Raw genomic sequence first — 24,117 nt, 5'->3', positions numbered from 1 at the left:
TGCCTCTCTCTGTGTAACCTCTGTCCCTGTCTGCCTCTCTCTGTGTAACCTCTCTCTGTGTAACCTCTGTCCCTGTCTGCCTCTCTCTGTGTCTGTCTCTGTCTCTGTCTGCCTCTCTCTGTGTAAACTCTGTCTCTGTCTCTGTCCTCTCTTTGTGTAACCTCTGTCTCTGTCTCTCTGCCTCTCTCCGTGTAAACTCTGTCTCTGTCTGCCTCTCCCTGTCTGTGTGTAACCTCTGTCTCTGTGTAACCTCTGTCCCTGTCTGCCTCTCTCCGTGTGTCCCTGTCTGCCTCTCTCTGTGTAACCTCTGTCCCTGTCTGCCTCTCTTCATCAGGTACCGAAGCTTAAAGCATTTTAACTATGACATCTGCCAAAGCTGCTTCTTCTCTGGTCGTGTGGCTAAGGGACACAAGATGCAATACCCCATGGTGGAGTACTGTACACGGTATGTATACACAGTGGGGGTGTGGGTACATGTGTGTGTATGTGTGTGTACTTGTGTGTGTACTTGTGTGTGTGTGTGTGGGTGTGGGGGGGGGGGTACGTGTGTGTGTGGAGGAGGGTGTGTGTGTGTGTATGTGTGTGTGTGGGGGGGGGTACATGTGTGTGTGTGTGTGTGTGTGGGGGGGGGTACATGTGTGTGTGTGTGGGGGGGTACATGTGTGTGTGTGTGGGTACATGTGTGTGTGTGTGTGTGTGGGTACATGCGTGTGTGTGTGTGTGTGTGGGTACATGCGTGTGTGTGTGTGTGTGTGTGGGTACATGCGTGTGTGTGTGTGTGTGGGTACATGCGTGTGTGTGTGTGTGGTACATGCGTGTGTGTGTGTGTGGTGTATTTCTGACAGGGTAAATAAATCCCTGTATTTGCTCCATGAACCTGTAAAGATGAAGTCAGTGTGTCTCTTTCCTCCCAGTTGAATGTGGTTGTCAGACAGTTAAACCCACTTCACAACACTCACATAAACCTGAATCAACACGTATGGTTCCATTAGCCAGTGCCCACTGCTGAAAGTAGGCTGTGTGTGTGTGTGTGTGTGTGTGTGTGTGTGTGTGTGTGTGTGTGTGTGTGTGTGTGTGTGTGTGTGTGTGTGTGTGTGTGTGTGTGTGTGTGTGTGTGTGTGTGTGTGTGTGTGTGTGTGTGTGTGTGTGTGTGCGTGTGTGTGTGTGTGTGTCATTGTGTGGGTGTGGCAGAGTGTGTGTGTATGTTTAGTGTCTGTGTGTGTCATTGTGTGGGTGTGTGTCTATGTGTGTGTGTGTGTGTGTTTAGGTGTCTGTGTGTTTGTGTGTCATTGTGTGGGTGTCTGTGTCTATGTGTGTGTGTGATTTTGTGTGTGTGTGTCTATGTGTGTCTGTGTGTTTGGGTGTGTCATTGTGTGGGTGTCTGTGTCTATGTGTGTGTCTATGTGTGTCTGTGTGTTTGGGTGTGTCATTGTGTGGGTGTCTGTGTCTATGTGTGTGTCTATGTGTGTCTGTGTGTTTGGGTGTGTCATTGTGTGGGTGTCTGTGTCTATGTGTGTCTGTGTGTTTGGGTGTGTCACTGTGTGTGTGTTGTGGATCTGTAGACTAGGGCTGTGAACAAGGGGTCTTTGTTCTGTGTCTGTGTGTTTCAGACCACGTCAGGGGAGGATGTGAGGGACTTTGCCAAGGTACTGAAAAACAAATTCAGGACCAAACGATACTTCGCTAAGCACCCCCGTATGGGCTACCTCCCTGTGCAGACCATCCTGGAGGGGGACAACCTGGAGACGTGAGTCCTGACACACACACACACACACACACACACACACACACACAGGGACATCTGGCCTCAGAGACAGGGGCTACTAACATCTGGTCACAGGGACACGGACACACACCTAAGGGACAGGACAGGACAGGGGCTGGTTTAGGTCTATCATCTGGCCTCAGAGACAGGGGCTGGTTTAGGTCTAACATCTGGCCTAAGGGACATGACAGGGCTGGTTTAGGTCTAACATCTGGCCTAAGGGACAGGACAGGGCTGGTTTAGGTCTAACATCTGGCCTAAGGGACAGGGGCTGGTTTAGGTCTAACATCTGGCCTAAGGGACAGGACAGGGCAGGTTTAGGTCTAACATCTGGTCTAAGGGACAGGGGCTGGTTTAGGTCTAACATCTGGCCTAAGGAACAGGGCTGGTTTAGGTCTAACATCTGGCCTAAGGGACAGGACAGGGCAGGTTTAGGTCTAACATCTGGCCTAAGGGACAGGACAGGGCTGGTTTAGGTCTAACATCTGGCCTAAGGGACATGACAGGGGCTGGTTTAGGTCTAACATCTGGCCTAAGGGACAGGACAGGGGCTGGTTTAGGTCTAACATCTGGCCTAAGGGACAGGACAGGGCTGGTTTAGGTCTAACATCTGGCCTAAGGGACAGGACAGGGGATGGTTTAGGTCTAACATCTGGCCTAAGGGACAGGGGCTGGTTTAGGTCTAACATCTGGCCTAGGCGATCTAGTCCCTTTCCCTGACTGCTAGACCACACACACAATCACTGACACACACACACAGACACATACACATAGACACACGCGTGCACACACACGCAAATGACAGCTTAGCTCACACTGGCGGGTTGAAGAATCAGTTGAGACAGAAAATGTAGAGAGATTCTCAGCCTGCCAGGCTAGCAGCCATGCAAAATAATGTAGAGAGACTCTCAGCCTGCCAGGCTAGCAGCCACGCAAACTAATGTAGAGAGACTCTCAGCCTGCCAGGCTAGCAGCCACGCAAACTAATGTAGAGAGATTCTCAACCTGCCAGGCTAGCAGCCATGCAAACTAATGCAATCCACTGTCACCTTGTCAGGATGCTGTGTGTCTCTCTCTGTGTGTGTGTGTGTGTGTGTGTGTGTGTGTGTGTGTGTGTGTGTGTGTGTGTGTGTGTGTGTGTGTGTGTGTGTGTGTGTGTGTGTGTGTGTGTGTGTGTGTGTGTGTGTGTGTGTGTGTGTGTGTGTGTGTGTGTGCGTGCGTGCGTGCGTGCGTGCGTGTGTGTGTATCTCTGTCTCTGTGATTATGTCTACTAGTCCTTGGCCTGAATTGTTCACTGAGTGATTTCTTTAGTTGTCTTGCTCTGGTAAATTCAGATTTATTTGATGTCAGTGAACTCTCGTGTGTGTTTGTGTGTGTGTGTGTGTGTGTGTGTGTGTGTGTGTGTGTGTGTGTGTGTGTGTGTGTGTGTGTGTGTGTGTGTGAGTTGAGTATGTTTGTGTGTGTGTGTGTGTGAGAGTTGAGTATGTTTGTGTGTGTGTGTGTTTGTGAGAGTTGAGTTTGTTTGTGTGTGAGAGTTGAGTATGTTTGTGTGTGTGTGAGAGTTGAGTATGTTTGTGTGTGTGTGAGAGTTGAGTATGTTTGTGTGTGTGTGAGAGTTGAGTATGTTTGTGTGTGTGTGAGAGTTGAGTATGTTTGTGTGTGTGTGAGAGTTGAGTATGTTTGTGTGTGTGTGAGAGTTGAGTATGTTTGTGTGTGTGTGAGAGTTGAGTATGTTTGTGTGTGTGTGAGAGTTGAGTATGTTTGTGTGTGTGTGAGAGTTGAGTATGTTTGTGTGTGTGTGAGAGTTGAGTATGGGGATGTGTGTGTTTGTTCTAATGTGTTTTGAGGTGAGGCCCTGCGTCTCATGTCCTCTGTCCTCATCTCACCTCTCCTGTGTTCCAGTCCCGTAACTCTGATCAACTTCTGGCCGGTAGATCATGCGTGAGTACCCTGTTCAGTGTCACACATACATACGTACGTACGTACGGACGGACGGACGGACGGACAGTTATTTTATGTGGCTGTCAGTGTTCATGTACCCTGTGTACTGTAGTACTGTACTCATCCTGTTACTGTGTCTGCTGCAGCCATTAAACCAACACAACACTCATCCACATGTTATCTGTCATACAAAGTACTGTAGTATGTCATGTTATAACTCATCCTGCCACTGTACTGTAGTCTATGTCATGTTATAACTCATCCTGTTACTGTAGTCTATGTCATGTTATAACTCATCCTGTTACTGTAGTCTATGTCATGTTATAACTCATCCTGTTACTGTACTGTAGTCTATATCAGGTTATAACTCATCCTGTCACTGTACTGTAGTCTATATCATGTTATAACTCATCCTGTTACTGTACTGTAGTCTATATCAGGTTATAACTCATCCTGTTACTGTAGTCTATATCAGGTTATAACTCATCCTGTTACTGTAGTCTATATCATGTTATAACTCATCCTGTTACTGTACTGTAGTCTATATCAGGTTATAACTCATCCTGTTACTGTAGTCTATATCAGGTTATAACTCATCCTGTTACTGTAGTCTATATCAGGTTATAACTCATCCTGTCACTGTAGTCTATATCATGTTATAACTCATCCTGTTACTGTAGTCTATATCAGGTTATAACTCATCCTGTCACTGTACTGTAGTCTATATCAGGTTATAACTCATCCTGTTACTGTAGTCTATATCAGGTTATAACTCATCCTGTTACTGTAGTCTATATCAGGTTATAACTCATCCTGTTACTGTAGTCTATATCAGGTTATAACTCATCCTGTTACTGTACTGTAGTCTATATCAGGTTATAACTAATCCTGTTACTGTACTGTAGTCTATATCAGGTTATAACTCATCCTGTTACTGTACTGTAGTCTATATCAGGTTATAACTAATCCTGTTACTGTACTGTAGTCTATATCAGGTTATAACTCATCCTGTTACTGTAGTCTATATCATGTTATAACTCATCCTGTTACTGTACTGTAGTCTATATCAGGTTATAACTCATGTTACTGTAGTCTATATCAGGTTATAACTCATCCTGTTACTGTACTGTAGTCTATATCAGGTTATAACTCATCCTGTTACTGTAGTCTATATCATGTTATAACTCATCCTGTTACTGTACTGTAGTCTATGTCATGTTATAACTCATCCTGTTACTGTACTGTAGTCTATATCAGGTTATAACTCATCCTGTTACTGTAGTCTATATCATGTTATAACTCATCCTGTTACTGTACTGTAGTCTATATCATGTTATAACTCATCCTGTTACTGTAGTCTATATCAGGTTATAACTCATCCTGTCACTGTAGTCTATATCAGGTTATAACTCATCCTGTTACTGTAGTCTATATCATGTTATAACTCATCCTGTTACTGTAGTCTATATCAGGTTATAACTCATCCTGTTACTGTAGTCTATATCATGTTATAACTCATCCTGTTACTGTAGTCTATATCAGGTTATAACTCATCCTGTTACTGTACTGTAGTCTATATCAGGTTATAACTCATCCTGTCACTATACTGTAGTCTATATCATGTTATAACTCATCCTGTTACTGTAGTCTATATCAGGTTATAACTCATCCTGTTACTGTAGTCTATATCAGGTTATAACTCATCCTGTTACTGTACTGTAGTCTATGTCATGTTATAACTCATCCTGTTACTGTACTGTAGTCTATATCAGGTTATAACTCATCCTGTCACTATACTGTAGTCTATATCATGTTATAACTCATCCTGTTACTGTAGTCTATATCAGGTTATAACTCATCCTGCCACTGTACTGTAGTCTATATCAGGTTATAACTCATCCTGTTACTGTAGTCTATATCATGTTATAACTCATCCTGTCTCTGTACTGTAGTCTATATCATGTTATAACTCATCCTGTTAATGTAGTCTATATCAGGTTATAACTCATCCTGTTACTGTAGTCTATATCATGTTATAACTCATCCTGTTACTGTACTGTAGTCTATATCAGGTTATAACTCATCCTGTTACTGTAGTCTATATCAGGTTATAACTCATCCTGTTACTGTAGTCTATATCAGGTTATAACTCATCCTGTTACTGTAGTCTATATCATGTTATAAATCATCCTGTTACTGTAGTCTATATCAGGTTATAACTCATCCTGTTACTGTAGTCTATATCATGTTATAACTCATCCTGTCTCTGTACTGTAGTCTATGTAATGTTATAACTCATCCTGTCACTGTACTGTAGTCTATATCATGTTATAACTCATCCTGTTAATGTAGTCTATATCATGTTATAACTCATCCTGTTACTGTACTGTAGTCTATATCATGTTATAACTCATCCTGTTAATGTAGTCTATATCATGTTATAACTCATCCTGTTACTGTAGTCTATATCAGGTTATAACTCATCCTGTTAATGTAGTCTATGTCATGTTATAAATCATCATGACACTGTGCTGTGGGTGCTAGGGGCTATATAGAGCTCTGTGGTTCATATTGACATGACACTGTGCTGTGGGTGCTAGGGGCTATATAGAGCTCTGTGGTTCATATTGATATGACACTGTGCTGTGGGTGCTGGGGGCTATATAGAGCTCTGTGGTTCATATTGACATGACACTGTCTCGTGGACCTGTTGAAGCGTGTGTTGTCTGGATCATAACAGCTGACATCTTTAGGTTTTATTCCCTCTGTGTCTTTTTCTTTCGTTCTCTTCCACTCCTCTCCTCTCTCTCTCCTCTCTGTAGGCCTGCGTCCTCCCCCCAGCTTTCCCATGACGACACCCATTCACGCATCGAGCATTACGCCAGCCGGTAAGATAAAGACACACGTGTATTTACGTAGTTAGACTCTAATCTCTCAGCTACTGATTGACTGTAGAGTTACTGTGTCCAGGAGTATAGACTCACTCACTGAATGTTGAACTTTAGACCTCGTGACAACCAGATACTAACAGGCATTATCGTGTAATGCTGATTCCACCTTCAGTAGAGGTTTTTCTCCCCCTGTTTACTAAACTGGTGAATCTTTACTCTGTAACCGTTTACCTGAGGCTTGTACCATGATATTCATCCCAGAGTCCAGGGTCTACCACTGAATTGTCCTGGAACAATAGAGATGGTATTCAGCCCAGAGTCTACCACTGAATTGTCCTGGAACAATAGAGATGGTATTCATCCCAGAGTCTACCACTGAATTGTCCTGGAACAATAGAGATGGTATTCATCCCAGAGTCTACCACTGAATTGTCCTGGAACAATAGAGATGGTATTCAGCCCAGAGTCTACCACTGAATTGTCCTGGAACAATAGAGATGGTATTCAGTCCATGGTCTACCACTGAATTGTCCTGGAACAATAGAGATGGTATTCAGCCCAGAGTCTACCACTGAATTGTCCTGGAACAATAGAGATGGTATTCAGCCCAGAGTCTACCACTGAATTGTCCTGGAACAATAGAGATGGTATTCAGTCCAGGGTCTACCACTGAATTGTCCTGGAACAATAGAGATGGTATTCAGCCCAGGGTCTACCACTGAATTGTCCTGGAACAATAGAGATGGTATTCAGCCCAGAGTCCAGGGTCTACCACTGAATTGTCCTGGAACAATAGAGATGGTATTCAGCCCAGGGTCTACCACTGAATTGTCCTGGAACAATAGAGATGGTATTCAGCCCAGGGTCTACCACTGAATTGTCCTGGAACAATAGAGATGCTATTCAGCCCAGGGTCTACCACTGAATTGTCCTGGAACAATAGAGATGGTATTCAGTCCAGGGTCTACCACTGAATTGTCCTGGAACAATAGAGATGGTATTCAGCCCAGGGTCTACCACTGAATTGTCCTGGAACAATAGAGATGGTATTCAGCCCAGAGTTCAGGGTCTACCACTGAATTGTCCTGGAACAATAGAGATGGTATTCAGCCCAGAGTCTATCACTGAATTGTCCTGGAACAATAGAGATGGTATTCAGCCCAGAGTCTACCACTGAATTGTCCTGGAACAATAGAGATGGTATTCAGCCCAGAGTCTACCACTGAATTGTCCTGGAACAATAGAGATGGTATTCAGCCCAGAGTCCAGGGTCTACCACTGAATTGTCCTGGAACAATAGAGATGGTATTCAGCCCAGAGTCTACCACTGAATTGTCCTGGGACAATAGAGATGGTATTCAGCCCAGAGTCTACCACTGAATTGTCCTGGAACAATAGAGATGGTATTCAGCCCAGAGTCTACCACTGAATTGTCCTGGAACAATAGAGATGGTATTCAGCCCAGAGTCCAGGGTCTACCACTGAATTGTCCTGGAACAATAGAGATGGTATTCAGCCCAGAGTCTACCACTGAATTGTCCTGGGACAATAGAGATGGTATTCAGCCCAGAGTCTACCACTGAATTGTCCTGGAACAATAGAGATGGTATTCAGCCCAGAGTCTACCACTGAATTGTCCTGGAACAATAGAGATGGTATTCAGCCCAGAGTCCAGGGTCTACCACTGAATTGTCCTGGAACAATAGAGATGGTATTCAGCCCAGAGTCTACCACTGAATTGCCCTGGAACAATAGAGATGGTATTCAGCCCAGAGTCTACCACTGAATTGCCCTGGACAGTGCTGCTCATTCTGTACTAATGGTAGTGAAATGAGTGGAATGTGACTACTGAAATGAATGTGTCTCCCCCCACAGGTTAGCTGAAATGGAGAACCGTAATGGATCTTATCTGAATGACAGTATCTCACCCAATGAGAGCATGTGAGCCCACCCCTTCCTCTTTCAATCCTGTCGTTGATTGGCTTGCTTTGTGAATTGGCTCAGTGGGTTAGGTATGAAGCTGTGTTGTCTCTGTGAGGTGGGTTCTGTCTAGAGCAGTCATGAGTAACACTTGGAGTCTCCTACGGATGCTTTTTAAAGGTTCATTTAACTATCCACTAAACCGAGCACGATGAAGATTTGAAATGCTCAAATAACTATCACACAAACTGTTCATCGGACACGCTGTTGAATATCAACAAAGTTGCAGTTTGAGCATCTATAGACCTTCTATAGACCATCTATAATTATAGACCATCTATAAACCATCTATAGTTATAGACCATCTATAGACCATCTATAGACCTTCTATAGACCATCTATAATTATAGACCATCTATAGACCATCTACAGACCATCTATAGTTATAGACCATCTATAACTATTGGCCATCTATAGCTACAGACCATCTATAGACCATCTATAGACCTTCTATAGACCATCTATAATTATAGACCATCTATAAACCATCTATAAACCATCTATAGACCTTCTATAGACCATCTATAGACCTTCTATAGACCATCTATAATTATAGACCATCTATAAACCATCTATAGTTATAGACCATCTATAGACCATCTATAAACCATCTATAGTTATAGACCATCTATAGACCATCTATAGACCATCTATTGACCATCTATAGCTACAGACCATCTATAGTTATAGACAATCTATAGACCATCTATAGTTATAAACCATCTATAGACCATCTATAGTTATAGACCATCTATTGACCATCTATAGACCATCTATAGTTATAGACCAGCTATAGCTACAGACCATCTATAGTTATAGACAATCTATAGACCATCTATAGTTATAAACCATCTATAGACCATCTATTGACCATCTATAGCTACAGACCATCTATAGTTATAGACAATCTATAGACCATCTATAGTTATAAACCATCTATAGACCATCTATAGTTATAGACCATCTATTGACCATCTATAGACCATCTATAGTTATAGACCAGCTATAGACCCTCTATAGACCATCTATAGTTATAGACCATCTATAGACCATCTATAGCTACAGACCATCTATAGTTATAGACCATCTATAGAACATCTATAGTTATAGACCATCTATAGACCATCTATAGTTATAGACTATCTATAGACCATCTATAGTTATAGACCATCTATAGACCATCTATAGACCATCTATTGGCCATATATAGACCATCTATAGTTATAGACCATCTATAGACCATCTACTGACCATCTATAGACCATCTATAGTTATAGACCATCTATAGACCATCTATTGACCATCTATAGCTACAGACCATCTATAGACCATCTACAGACCATCTATAGTTATAGACCAACTATAGACCATCTATAGACCATCTACAGACCATCTATAGACCATCTACAGACCATCTATTGACCATCTACTGACCATCTATTGACCATCTATTGACCATCTATTGACCATCTATAGTTATAGACCATCTATTGACCATCTATAGACCATCTACAGACCATCTATTGACCATCTACAGACCATCTATAGACCCTCTACAGACCATCTATTGGCCATATATAGACCATCTATAGTTATAGACCATCTATAGACCATCTATAGACCATCTATAGTTATAGACCATCTATAGACCATCTATTGACCATCTATAGCTACAGACCATCTATAGACCATCTACAGACCATCTATAGTTATAGACCAACTATAGACCATCTATAGACCATCTACAGACCATCTATAGACCATCTACAGACCATCTATTGACCATCTACTGACCATCTATTGACCATCTATTGACCATCTATTGACCATCTATAGTTATAGACCATCTATTGACCATCTATAGACCATCTACAGACCATCTATTGACCATCTACAGACCATCTATAGACCCTCTACAGACCATCTATTGACCATCTACTGACCATCTATTGACCATCTACAGACCATCTATAGACCATCTACAGACCATCTATTGACCATCTACTGACCATCTATTGACCATCTACAGACCATCTATAGACCATCTACAGACCATCTATAGACCATCTATTGACCATCTACTGACCATCTACAGACCATCTATTGACCATCTACTGACCATCTATTGACCATCTACAGACCATCTATAGACCCTCTACAGACCATCTATTGACCATCTACTGACCATCTATTGACCATCTACTGACCATCTATAGACCATCTATAGACCATCTATAGACCATCTATAGTTATAGACCATCTATAGACCATCTATAGACCATCTACAGACCATCTATAGACCATCTATAGACCATCTATAGACCATCTATTGACCCTCTACAGACCATCTATTGACCATCTATAGACCATCTACAGACCATCTATAGACCATCTATAGACCATCTATTGACCATCTATAGACCATCTATAGACCATCTATTGACCATCTACTGACCATCTATAGTTATAGACCATCTATAGACCATCTATAGACCATCTATTGACTATCTATAGACCATCTATAGTTATAGACCATCTATAGACCATCTATAGACCATCTATAGACCATCTACAGACCATCTATAGACCATCTACAGACCATCTACAGACCATCTATAGACCATCTACAGACCATCTATTGACCATCTACTGACCCTCTACAGACCATCTATAGACCATCTATAGTTATAGACCATCTATAGACCATCTATAGACCATCTATAGACCATCTATAGTTATAGACCATCTATAGACCATCTATAGACCATCTATCTACAGACCATCTATAGACCATCTACAGACCATCTATAGACCATCTATAGACCATTATAGACCATCTACAGACCATCTATAGACCATCTATAGTTATAGACCAGCTATAGACTATAGACCATCTATAGTTATAGACCATCTATAGACCATCTATAGCTAGACCATCTATAGTTATAGACCATCTATAGAACATCTATAGTTATAGACCATCTATAGACCATCTATAGTTATAGACCATCTATAGACCATCTATAGATAGACCATCTATAGACCATCTATAGACCATCTATAGACCATCTATTGACCATCTATAGTTATAGACCATCTATAGACCATCTATAGACCATCTATAGACCATAGACCATCTATAGACCATCTATAGACCATCTACAGACCATCTATAGACCATCTACAGACCATCTATTGACCATCTATACCCTCTACAGACCATCTATAGACCATCTATAGTTATAGACCATCTATAGACCATCTATAGACCATCTATAGACCATCTATAGTTATAGACCATCTATAGACCATCTATAGACCATCTATAGACCATCTACAGACCATCTATAGACCATCTATCTACAGACCATCTATAGACTCTACAGACCATCTATTGACCATCTACTGACCCTCTACAGACCATCTATAGACCATCTATAGTTATAGACCATCTATAGACCATCTATAGACCATCTATAGACCATCTATAGTTATAGACCATCTATAGACCATCTATAGACCATCTACAGACCATCTATAGACCATCTACAGACCATCTATAGACCATCTACAGACCATCTACAGACCATCTAGACAGACCATCTATAGTTATAGACCAGCTATCTATAGACCATCTATAGTTATAGACCATCTATAGACCATCTATAGCTACAGACCATCTATAGTTATAGACCATCTATAGAACATCTATAGTTATAGACCATCTATAGACCATCTATAGTTATAGACTATCTATAGACCATCTATAGTTATAGACCATCTATAGACCATCTATAGACCATCTATTGACTATCTATAGACCATCTATAGTTATAGACCATCTATAGACCATCTATAGACCATCTATAGACCATCTACAGACCATCTATAGACCATCTACAGACCATCTACAGACCATCTATAGACCATCTACAGACCATCTATTGACCATCTACTGACCCTCTACAGACCATCTATAGACCATCTATAGTTATAGACCATCTATAGACCATCTATAGACCATCTATAGACCATCTATAGTTATAGACCATCTATAGACCATCTATAGACCATCTATAGACCATCTACAGACCATCTATAGACCATCTACAGACCATCTATAGACCATCTATAGACCATCTACAGACCATCTATTGACCATCTACAGACCATCTATAGACCATCTATAGTTATAGACCAGCTATAGACCCTCTATAGACCATCTATAGTTATAGACCATCTATAGACCATCTATAGCTACAGACCATCTATAGTTATAGACCATCTATAGAACATCTATAGTTATAGACCATCTATAGACCATCTATAGTTATAGACTATCTATAGACCATCTATAGTTATAGACCATCTATAGACCATCTATAGACCATCTATTGACCATCTATAGACCATCTATAGTTATAGACCATCTATAGACCATCTACTGACCATCTATAGACCATCTATAGTTATAGACCATCTATAGACCATCTATTGACCATCTATAGCTACAGACCATCTATAGACCATCTACAGACCATCTATAGTTATAGACCAACTATAGACCATCTATAGACCATCTACAGACCATCTATAGACCATCTACAGACCATCTATTGACCATCTACTGACCATCTATTGACCATCTATTGACCATCTATTGACCATCTATAGTTATAGACCATCTATTGACCATCTATAGACCATCTACAGACCATCTATACCATCTACAGACCATCTATAGACCATCTATAGACCATCTATTGACCATCTACTGACCATCTATTGACCATCTACAGACCATCTATAGACCATCTATAGTTATAGACCACTAGACCATAGACCATCTATAGTTATAGACCATCTATAGACCATCTATAGACCATCTATAGTTATAGACCATCTATAGACCATCTATAGTTATAGACCATCTATAGACCATCTATAGTTATAGACCATCTATAGACCATCTATAGTTATAGACCATCTATAGACCATCTATAGACCATCTATTGACATCTATAGACCATCTATAGTTATAGACCATCTATAGACCATCTATAGACCATCTATAGACCATCTACTATAGACCATCTATACACCATCTACAGACCATCTATAGACCATCTACAGACCATCTATTGACCATCTACTGACCCTCTACAGACCATCTATAGACCATCTATAGTTATAGACCATCTATAGACCATCTATAGACCATCTATAGACCATCTATAGTTATAGACCATCTATAGACCATCTATAGACCATCTATAGACCATCTACAGACCATCTATAGACCATCTACAGACCATCTACAGACCATCTATAGACCATCTACAGACCATCTATTGACCATCTACAGACCATCTATAGACCATCTATAGTTATAGACCATCTATAGACCATCTATCTATACCATCTATAGACTCTATAGACCATCTATAGTTATAGACCATCCATCTATAGTTATAGACCATCTATAGACCATCTATAGTTATAGACTACCCATCTATAGTTATAGACCATCTATAGACCATCTATACCATCTATAGACCATCTATAGACCATCTATCTATAGACCATCTATTGACCATCTATAGCTACAGACCATCTATAGACCATCTACAGACCATCTATAGTTATAGACCAACTATAGACCATCTATAGACCATCTATAGACCATCTATAGACCATCTACAGACCATCTATTGACCATCTACAGACCATCTATTGACCATCTATAGACCATCTACAGACCATCTATTGACCATCTATCTGACCATCTACAGACCATCTATTGACCATCTACTGACCATCTATTGACCATCTACAGACCATCTATAGACCATCTATAGACCATCTATTGACCATCTACTGACCATCTATAGACCATCTATAGACCATCTATAGACCATCTATAGACCATCTATAGACCATCTACAGACCATCTATTGACCATCTACAGACCATCTACAGACCATCTATAGACCATCTACAGACCATCTATTGACCATCTACAGACCATCTATAGACCATCTATAGTTATAGACCAGCTATAGACCCTCTATAGACCATCTATAGTTATAGACCATCTATAGACCATCTATAGCTACAGACCATCTATAGTTATAGACCATCTATAGAACATCTATAGTTATAGACCATCTATAGACCATCTATAGTTATAGACTATCTATAGACCATCTATAGTTATAGACCATCTATAGACCATCTATAGACCATCTATTGGCCATATATAGACCATCTATAGTTATAGACCATCTATAGACCATCTACTGACCATCTATAGACCATCTATAGTTATAGACCATCTATAGACCATCTATTGACCATCTATAGCTACAGACCATCTATAGACCATCTACAGACCATCTATAGTTATAGACCAACTATAGACCATCTATAGACCATCTACAGACCATCTATAGACCATCTACAGACCATCTATTGACCATCTATAGTTATAGACCATCTATTGACCATCTATAGACCATCTACAGACCATCTATTGACCATCTACAGACCATCTATAGACCCTCTACAGACCATCTATTGACCATCTACTGACCATCTATTGACCATCTACAGACCATCTATAGACCATCTACAGACCATCTATTGACCATCTACTGACCATCTATTGACCATCTACAGACCATCTATAGACCATCTACAGACCATCTATAGACCATCTACAGACCATCTATTGACCATCTACTGACCATCTACAGACCATCTATTGACCATCTACTGACCATCTATTGACCATCTACAGACCATCTATAGACCCTCTACAGACCATCTATTGACCATCTACTGACCATCTATTGACCATCTACTGACCATCTATAGACCATCTATAGACCATCTATAGTTATAGACCATCTATAGACCATCTATAGACCATCTACAGACCATCTATAGTTATAGACCATCTATAGACCATCTATAGACCATCTATTGACCCTCTACAGACCATCTATTGACCATCTATAGACCATCTACAGACCATCTATAGACCATCTATAGACCATCTATAGACCATCTATCGTTATAGACCATCTATAGACCATCTACTGACCCTCTACAGACCATCTATAGACCATCTATAGTTATAGACCATCTATAGACCATCTATAGACCATCTATTGACTATCTATAGACCATCTATAGTTATAGACCATCTATAGACCATCTATAGACCATCTACAGACCATCTATAGACCATCTACAGACCATCTATAGACCATCTACAGACCATCTATTGACCATCTACTGACCCTCTAGAGACCATCTATAGACCATCTATAGTTATAGACCATCTATAGACCATCTATAGACCATCTATAGACCATCTATAGTTATAGACCATCTATAGACCATCTATAGACCATCTATAGACCATCTACAGACCATCTATAGACCATCTACAGACCATCTATAGACCATCTACAGACCATCTATAGACCATCTACAGACCATCTATTGACCATCTACAGACCATCTATAGACCATCTATTGACCATCTATTGACCATCTATTGACCATCTATAGACCATCTATAGACCATTTATTGACCATCTATTGACCATCTACTGACCATCTATTGACCATTTATTGACCATCTATTGACCATCTATTGACCATCTACTGACCATCTATAGACCATCTATAGACCATCTATTGACCATCTATAGACCATCTATTGACCATCTACAGACCATCTATAGACCATCTACAGACCATCTACAGACCATCTACAGACCATCTACAGACCATCTATTGACCATCTATTGACCATCTATAGGGAACAATCCAAATACAATGTTGTCCTGTCAGGCTTTTATCAGTGTCTATGCACTGATAATCAGTGTCTATCCCTGTCTATGCACATGACAGCTCTCGTAACATATATTTGATAAGTCCTTTCTCAGAGCGCAGAACAAGGCTCAATGTTTGAGCGACTGATAAGTGGGATACCTGCTATTATTACAACGTTTCACAGACAGACACACAGAGAGAGAGAGAGAGAGAGAGAGAGAGAGAGAGAGAGAGAGAGAGAGAGAGAGAGAGAGAGAGAGAGAGAGAGAGAGAGAGAGAGAGAGAGAGAGAGAGACAGAGAGAGAGAGACACACAGAGAGAGACACACAGAGAGAGACACACAGAGATACAGAGAGACAGAGAGAGACAGAGATACAGAGAGAGAGAGACACACAGAGAGAGACAGAGATACAGAGAGAGATAGATACAGAGAGAGACAGAGAGATAGATACAGAGAGACGGATACAGAGAGAGAGATACAGAGAGAGATAGATACAGAGAGAGACAGAGAGATAGATACAGAGAGACGGATACAGAGAGAGATAGATACAGAGAGAGATAGATACAGAGAGATAGATACAGAGAGAGATAGATACAGAGAGATAGATACAGAGAGAGATAGATACAGAGAGAGATAGATACAGAGAGATAGATACAGAGAGAGATAGATACAGAGAGAGATAGATACAGAGAGACGGATACAGAGAGAGATAGATACAGAGAGAGAGATACAGAGAGAGATAGATACAGAGAGAGAGCCCAGCACATGCTGCATATGTTGAATTGAAACTATTCCATTACTGTCTCCATTTTCACCCATCAACAGTACAGCCAGAATGATATCACAACTTTAACCCCCCAAGCCAACAGGTTAATGATATCACAACTTTAACCCCCCAAGCCAACAGGTTAATGCTATCACAACTTTAACCCCCCAAGCCAACAGCCAGAATGATATCACAACTTTAACCCCCCAGCCAACAGGTTAATGATATCACAACTTTAACCCCCCAAGCCAACATGTTAATGATATCACAACTTTAACCCCCCAAGCCAACAGGTTAATGATATCACAACTTTAACCCAACCCCCAAGCCAACAGGTTAATGATATCACAACTTTAACCCCCAGCCAACAGGTTAATGATATCACAACTTTAACCCTACCCCCAAGCCAACATGTTAATGATATCACAACTTTAACCCCCAGCCAACAGGTTAATGATATCACAACTTTAACCCCCAAGCCAATAGGTTAATGATATCACAACTTTAACCCCCAAGCCAACAGGTTAATGATATCACAACTTTAACCCAACCCCCAAGCCAACAGGTTAATGATATCACAACTTTAACCCCCAAGCCAACATGTTAATGATATCACAACTTTAACCCCCAAGCCAACAGGTTAATGCTATCACAACTTTAACCCAACCCCCAAGCCAACAGGTTAATGATATCACAACTTTAACCCTACCCCCAAGCCAACAGCCAGAATGATATCACAACTTTAACCACCCCCAACCAACAGGTTAATGATATCACAACTTTAACCCCCAAGCCAACATGTTAATGATATCACAACTTTAACCCCCAAGCCAACAGGTTAATGATATCACAACTTTAACCCCCAAGCCAACAGGTTAATGATATCACAACTTTAACCCCCAAGCCAACAGGTTAATGATATCACAACTTTAACCCCCAAGCCAACAGCCAGAATGATATCACAACTTTAACCCCCAAGCCAACAGGTTAATGATATCACAACTTTAACCCCCAGCCAACAGGTTAATGATATCACAACTTTAACCCCCAAGCCAACAGGTTAATGATATCACAACTTTAACCCCCAAGCCAACAGGTTAATGATATCACAACTTTAACCCCCCAAGCCAACAGGTTAATGATATCACAACTTTAACCCCCCAAGCCAACAGGTTAATGATATCACAACTTTAACCCCCCAAGCCAACAGGTCTACATCTTAAAATATATGTATTTGTCAGAGTGGATCATTGAACATTGAATTGAATCAAATATAATTGAATACCGAACAACAATCTGTGGTAAATGTGTTAATTTATAGCTGGTTGTCTCCACTCTGTCTCTCTCGTTCTGTCTTTGTGGAACTGAAAATGAATGTTGTTAGTTGACTGGCTGGCCGTTGTGAGGCTGTTAGGTGTGACTGGCAGCTAATAGCAACCTCTCTCTGTGTGTATGTCCCCCCCCTCTCTCTCCTTCTCCCTCCCTCCTATCACTGTAGTGATGATGAACACCTGTTGATTCAGCACTACTGTCAGAGTCTGAACCAGGGCTCTCCCCTCAGCCAGCCACGCAGCCCCGCCCAGATCCTCATCTCCATGGAGAGTGAAGAGAAGGGGGAGCTGGAGAGGGTGCTCAACGACCTGGAGTCAGACAACAGGTGAGGGGAACAGTGTGACACATTCATACCAACTGATCCCAGCACAGACAAACTGATATGGACAAGCTTCTCCATCGAACGTCCATGTTGGATCCAGAAGATTCTACAGTTGTGTCAGGCAGTCGGTTTACGGTTGTCTTGTGGGTTGATAGGTCGTCACTAGTTACCACAGCCACAAAGTCATAAACCCCACCTATTAAAAAAAATATGTATCATTTTAAACCTAACCTCAACCCTAACCACACTGCTAACCTTATGCCTAACCTTAAATTAAAACCTAAAAGGTAATTATTGTTGTCATGAAATTTGACGATTTTATAGACAATTTTGACTTTGTGGCTGTGGTAACTAGTGGAAACTGAGTTGATAGTGAGGTTTTTGGATCTAGGCCAGGTTACACTGTGTGACTGATGTTGTTGTAAAACAGATAGAAAATCATTTGATTGGGGGATTAATTAACGAGACTGAGCTGAGTTAGCCTGGGTACCAGTCTGTTTGAGTTAATATTCAACTCCTTGGCATATCACGGAGTGGAATGTTAGGAAACAGGTTCTGGATTTCAGGCTAGAGCTGAGTCCCATTGTATACATGTCAGTCAAGTGCCTTGCTCAAGGGAAAATCAACAGATTTTTCACCTAGTCGGCTCGGGGATTCGAACCAGTGACCTTTCGGTTACTGGCCCAATGCTCTTAACCTCTGTCCGCTCCCTCTCAGGAAGCTACAGGCGGAGTATGACAAGTTGAAGAAGGCCCACGACCACAAGGGTCTGTCCCCACTCCCCTCACCCCCGGAGATGCTGCCCGCTTCGCCCCAGAGCCCACGGGACGCCGAGCTGATCGCTGAGGCCAAACTGCTGAGGCAGCACAAAGGACGGCTGGAGGCTCGCATGCAGATCCTGGAGGACCATAACAAACAACTGGAGTCACAGCTACACCGGCTCAGACAGCTACTGGAACAGGTCCTGAAACACACACTGTACACACACACACACACACACTATACACACTATACACACACACTATACTATACCTGTGTCTGTCTCCAGACTGATGAGTGTGTGGGATAATGCCTGTGTCTGTCTCCAGACTGATGAGTGTGTGGGATAATGCCTGTGTCTGTCTCCAGACTGATGAGTGCGTGGGATAATGCCTGTGTCTCCAGACTGATGAGTGTGTGGGATAAGTGTGTGGGATAATGCTTGAGTGTGTGGGATAATGCATGTGTCTGTCTCCAGACTGATGAGTGTGTGGGATAATGCTTGTGTCTGTCTCCAGACTGATGAGTGTGTGGGATAAGTGTGTGGGATAATGCTTGAATGTGTGGGATAATGCCTGTGTCTGTCTCCAGACTGATGAGTGTGTGGGATAATGCCTGTGTCTGTCTCCAGACTGATGAGTGTGTGGGATAATGCCTGTGTCTGTCTCCAGACTGATGAGTGTGTGGGATAATGCCTGTGTCTGTCTCTAGACTGATGAGTGTGTGGGATAATGCCTGTGTCTGTCTCTAGACTGATGAGTGTGTGGGATAATGCCTGTGTCTGTCTCCAGACTGACTCCAAGGTGAACGGTACAGCCCTGTCCTCTCCCTCCACCTCGTCCCAGCGCTCTGACACCAGTCTGCCTCTGATGCGTGTAGCAGGCAGCCAGACTACAGAGACCATGGGTGAGACTGGAACTCCACTCAGCACAACATCACCAGCTATGAGCCCAGTGGACCAGACTGGTTGTTACAGTGTTATGTCATATGTTGGGACACTATGGTCCGGTTGATGCTGTACTGGTTTAAAAAAATATATGTTTCCTATGAAGTCATTGTACTAACCTGAAGATGACTGGTTGGAATCATTTTCTTTGCTGTAGGTGACGATGAGCTGTCGAGTCCGTCCCAAGATGCATTGGGGCTAGAGGAGGTGATGGAGCAGCTAAACAACTCCTTCCCCCACAGCCAAGGTAGGACGCACACGCACACACAGACACGCACATAAACACGCACACACACGGACATCCTACTCACTCAAGCAATTTCCATAGATGCACAAATCACCTCATGTTAGACCTACAGTCCAGGAGGGTCATTCTCCTAATGATCTAACCAGTAGGATGAGCCTCAGTGGCATATCTCGAGCACTGTTATTCATTCTACTGTTATTCATTCTACTGTTATTCATTCTACTGTTATTCATTCTACTGTTATTCATTCTACTGTTATTCATTCTACTGTTATTCATTCCACTGTTATTCATTCCACTGTTATTCATTCCACTGTTATTCATTCTGTTATTCATTCCACTGTTATTCATTCCTGTTATTCTGTTATTCATTCTATTCATTCTTCATTCTACTGTTATTCATTCTACTGTTATTCATTCCACTGTTATTCATTCCACTGTTATTCATTCTGTTATTCATTCCACTGTTATTCATTCCACTGTTATTCATTCTACTGTTATTCATTCTCTTCTTCTACTACATGGACTCTTTTCCTCTCAGTCCTCTGATTGTTCCCTCCTTTCTCTTTTCTTTCCTTCTTCCCTGTTCTGTTTCTGTGACCCAGGAGGTCGAAGGGGAAACCATTGAGAGGTCAGTGGGGTCACCAGCCCCGTCTACTATACCCTCCTCTCCTGGCCAGTTCTCCCTCCTCTTCTCTCCTCTCTCTATTTCATTCCTCTTCCCTATTCCTTTCTATTCCTCTATCTCTCATATTTCTTGGTGTATTTTGTGTTTGTTCGAGGGGGTGGGGTGGGATTGTTTACTTTAGTATTTGAAGATATGCATTCATGAGTGTTTAATATTTGGGTGAGAGTGTGTGTCTGTCTGTCTGACGGTCCCTTCTGTCCCTCGTCTCCAGGACTGAGTGTAGGCAGTCTGTTCCACATGGCAGACGACCTGGGTCGAGCCATGGAGTCATTGGTCAACGTGATGACGGACGAACAGAGTGGCGAGTAGCGGAAGACGAGGGCCCGCCCCTTACCCACTCCCCAACCAACCCCCTCCCCCGCATGCTTTTCTAGTCAAAACAACTGGATTGGACACGTTTACAAAGAGAAATATACATATATTTTTGTGAAGGATCAGCATTACAAAACTTGTAGATTTCAGTAGTTTCTTAAAAGTATCGAAAATGGTTTTATTAACAAAAGGCAGGTTTTTAAACTTCTATGCAATTGTATAAAAACATAAGAGAAAGAAAACGTGTGAATCTTGTGAACGTCGTTCCATTTCTTCCTATGGAGCATTTCACAACATTTGTATCAAAAATAAAGATTGTAAACATAAGGGTGCTTTATATTACAAAACTATGTTTATTATAACAACAAAAGATGATATACTGTAAAGGCAATGCAGTTGTCCTGTACCCTTTCAGCGTAGAGAGACTGACTGTGTGTATGTATGCACGTTTGTGTGTGTCTTGGTACGCAAGGATGTGTGTGACGTGTGTGTGTGTGTGTGTGTGTGTGTGGTAAGCTATTTTCCCACATTGCATTATAGCTTTTGCTTTGGGCTGATGCGCCTCTTGTTGTTTATCAAACCATCCATCCATCCATAGGTCATAGGTCATCTTTTTCTTTAGTAGTGTCTGTTTGATGATCATAATATGATACTATGCCCTTTGCCTCGTTCAGCGCAGCTCTGGTCCACTCCTGTGTGTTGAATCTACCACGAGGAGCCATAGAGCACAGACTGAAAGGTCCAATCTGGGATATTAACAGCCGTTATTGTTGTTTTTCAAATGAAGGATTGGGCCTTTAACACTGACAGAAAGAAAGTAATAGTGATGTTTTAATACCTATTCATAGTGGTTTTGTAGGATTATGACATTTAATTGAAATACCATTTAAAATAGAGCTACAGTACAATGTGACATTCAGCTGTTTGTAATCCTGAGATGATTTAATTGATTTGATCTGAGTTCTCTCCTAGTGTGAGTGGGAGGGTTTAAGATACAAGTGTATGATTCTAGAACCCCCAGTAATGCAAGCTCTACCTCGTTTTAATTGGTCAAAATCCAACTTTCACATTCTTTTTCATTCTGATCCTTCCTAGGAAGGTGCAGAAAAGATTCTACTGTAGTTGGATGCCATCTTAAAGAACCCATCCATGTTTTGAAATGGAATGAGTCCCTCCAGATACATACACTGTAGTGTCCTCAGTGTAGCTGGATGCCATCTTAAAGAACCCTTCCATGTTTTGAAATGGAATGAGTCCCTCCAGATACATACACTGTAGTGTCCTCAGTGTGGCTGGATGCCATCTTAAAGAACCCTTCCATGTTTTGAAATGGAATGAGTCCCTCCAGATACATACACTGTAGTGTCCTCAGTGTGGCTGGATGCCATCTTAAAGAACCCTTCCATGTTTTGAAATGGAATGAGTCCCTCCAGATACATACACTGTAGTGTCCTCAGTGTGGCTGGATGCCATCTTAAAGAACCCTTCCATGTTTTGAAATGGAATGAGTCCCTCCAGATACATACACTGTAGTGTCCTCAGTGTGGCTGGATGCCATCTTAAAGAACCCTTCCATGTTTTGAAATGGAATGAGTCCCTCCAGATACATACACTGTAGTGTCCTCAGTGTGGCTGGATGCCATCTTAAAGAACCCTTCCATGTTTTGAAATGGAATGAGTCCCTCCAGATACATACACTGTAGTGTCCTCAGTGTGGCTGGATGCCATCTTAAAGAACCCTTCCATGTTTTGAAATGGAATGAGTCCCTCCAGATACATACACTGTAGTGTCCTCAGTGTAGCTGGATGCCATCTTAAAGAACCCCTCCATGTTTTGAAATGGAATACGTCCCTCCAGATACATACACTGTAGTGTCCTCAGTGTAGCTGGATGCCATCTTAAAGAACCCCTCCATGTTTTGAAATGGAATACGTCCCTCCAGATACATACACTGTCGTGTCCTCAGTGTAGCTGGATGCCAATCTGAATGTGTTCAGATACATACACTGTAGTGTCCTCGGCGTTTCATTAAGACATAGAAATGAAATGTCAGACATGTTTATTAAGGAAACTGGACCAGGGTGCACTACTGTTATCCATCCTGGACACACTAGAGTTGATCTTCTGTGTGCTAATGCATTTGTTTAGTTTTATTTGTGTGTTCCTTTATGGAATTGCATGGTGTGGGGGCGTTATCAGTGTGACATCACAGTTGATTCAATATTCCCATGTTTATTTAAAACCCAAACAACTGAAGGTATTCTTATTACAGTGTCATGACAACACCTTTTTACTTAGTTTCTGCACCATGTTTACAGCAGC

General features: G+C 41.6%; 1 protein-coding gene across 3 annotated transcripts; it reads left to right on the top strand.

Moving 5' to 3' along the window:
- The first annotated feature begins 1,529 nt into the window (after positions 1 to 1,529).
- Positions 1,530 to 22,305, top strand: LOC124028304 (dystrophin-like). Of its 3 annotated transcripts, XM_046340409.1 has the most exons (10): positions 1,536 to 1,747; positions 3,668 to 3,706; positions 6,529 to 6,594; positions 8,473 to 8,538; positions 18,688 to 18,846; positions 19,561 to 19,804; positions 20,394 to 20,508; positions 20,706 to 20,795; positions 21,400 to 21,425; positions 21,694 to 22,305. In XM_046340409.1, exons 1-9 carry the CDS (start codon positions 1,698 to 1,700, stop codon positions 21,420 to 21,422), a joined length of 852 nt encoding a protein of 283 aa, XP_046196365.1. In that variant the 5' UTR covers positions 1,536 to 1,697; the 3' UTR covers positions 21,423 to 21,425; positions 21,694 to 22,305. The 3 variants fall into 3 exon arrangements, with proteins under 3 accessions (XP_046196363.1, XP_046196362.1, XP_046196365.1); XM_046340406.1 differs by lacking the exon at positions 21,400 to 21,425 and having other exon boundaries at positions 1,534 to 1,747; XM_046340407.1 differs by lacking the exons at positions 3,668 to 3,706; positions 21,400 to 21,425 and having other exon boundaries at positions 1,530 to 1,747.
- Positions 22,306 to 24,117: the final 1,812 nt, after the last annotated feature.

Source organism: Oncorhynchus gorbuscha, unplaced genomic scaffold, assembly GCF_021184085.1.
Source record: "Oncorhynchus gorbuscha isolate QuinsamMale2020 ecotype Even-year unplaced genomic scaffold, OgorEven_v1.0 Un_scaffold_4002, whole genome shotgun sequence".
NCBI classification, from domain to species: Eukaryota; Metazoa; Chordata; class Actinopteri; order Salmoniformes; family Salmonidae; genus Oncorhynchus; species Oncorhynchus gorbuscha.
The sequence above is the reverse complement of the archived record's forward strand: the minus strand, read 5'-3'. Positions and strand labels throughout refer to the sequence as shown.

Coding starts and splice junctions, on each gene's coding strand:
- LOC124028304 (XM_046340406.1), top strand. CDS start 1,698: ATGGGCTACCTCCCTGTGCAGACCATCCTGGAGGGGGACAACCTGGAG. Junction 19,805..20,393: donor TCAGACAGCTACTGGAACAG/GTCCTGAAACAC, acceptor GTCTGTCTCCAG/ACTGACTCCAAGGTGAACGG. Junction 20,796..21,693: donor CTCCTTCCCCCACAGCCAAG/GTAGGACGCACA, acceptor CCTCGTCTCCAG/GACTGAGTGTAGGCAGTCTG.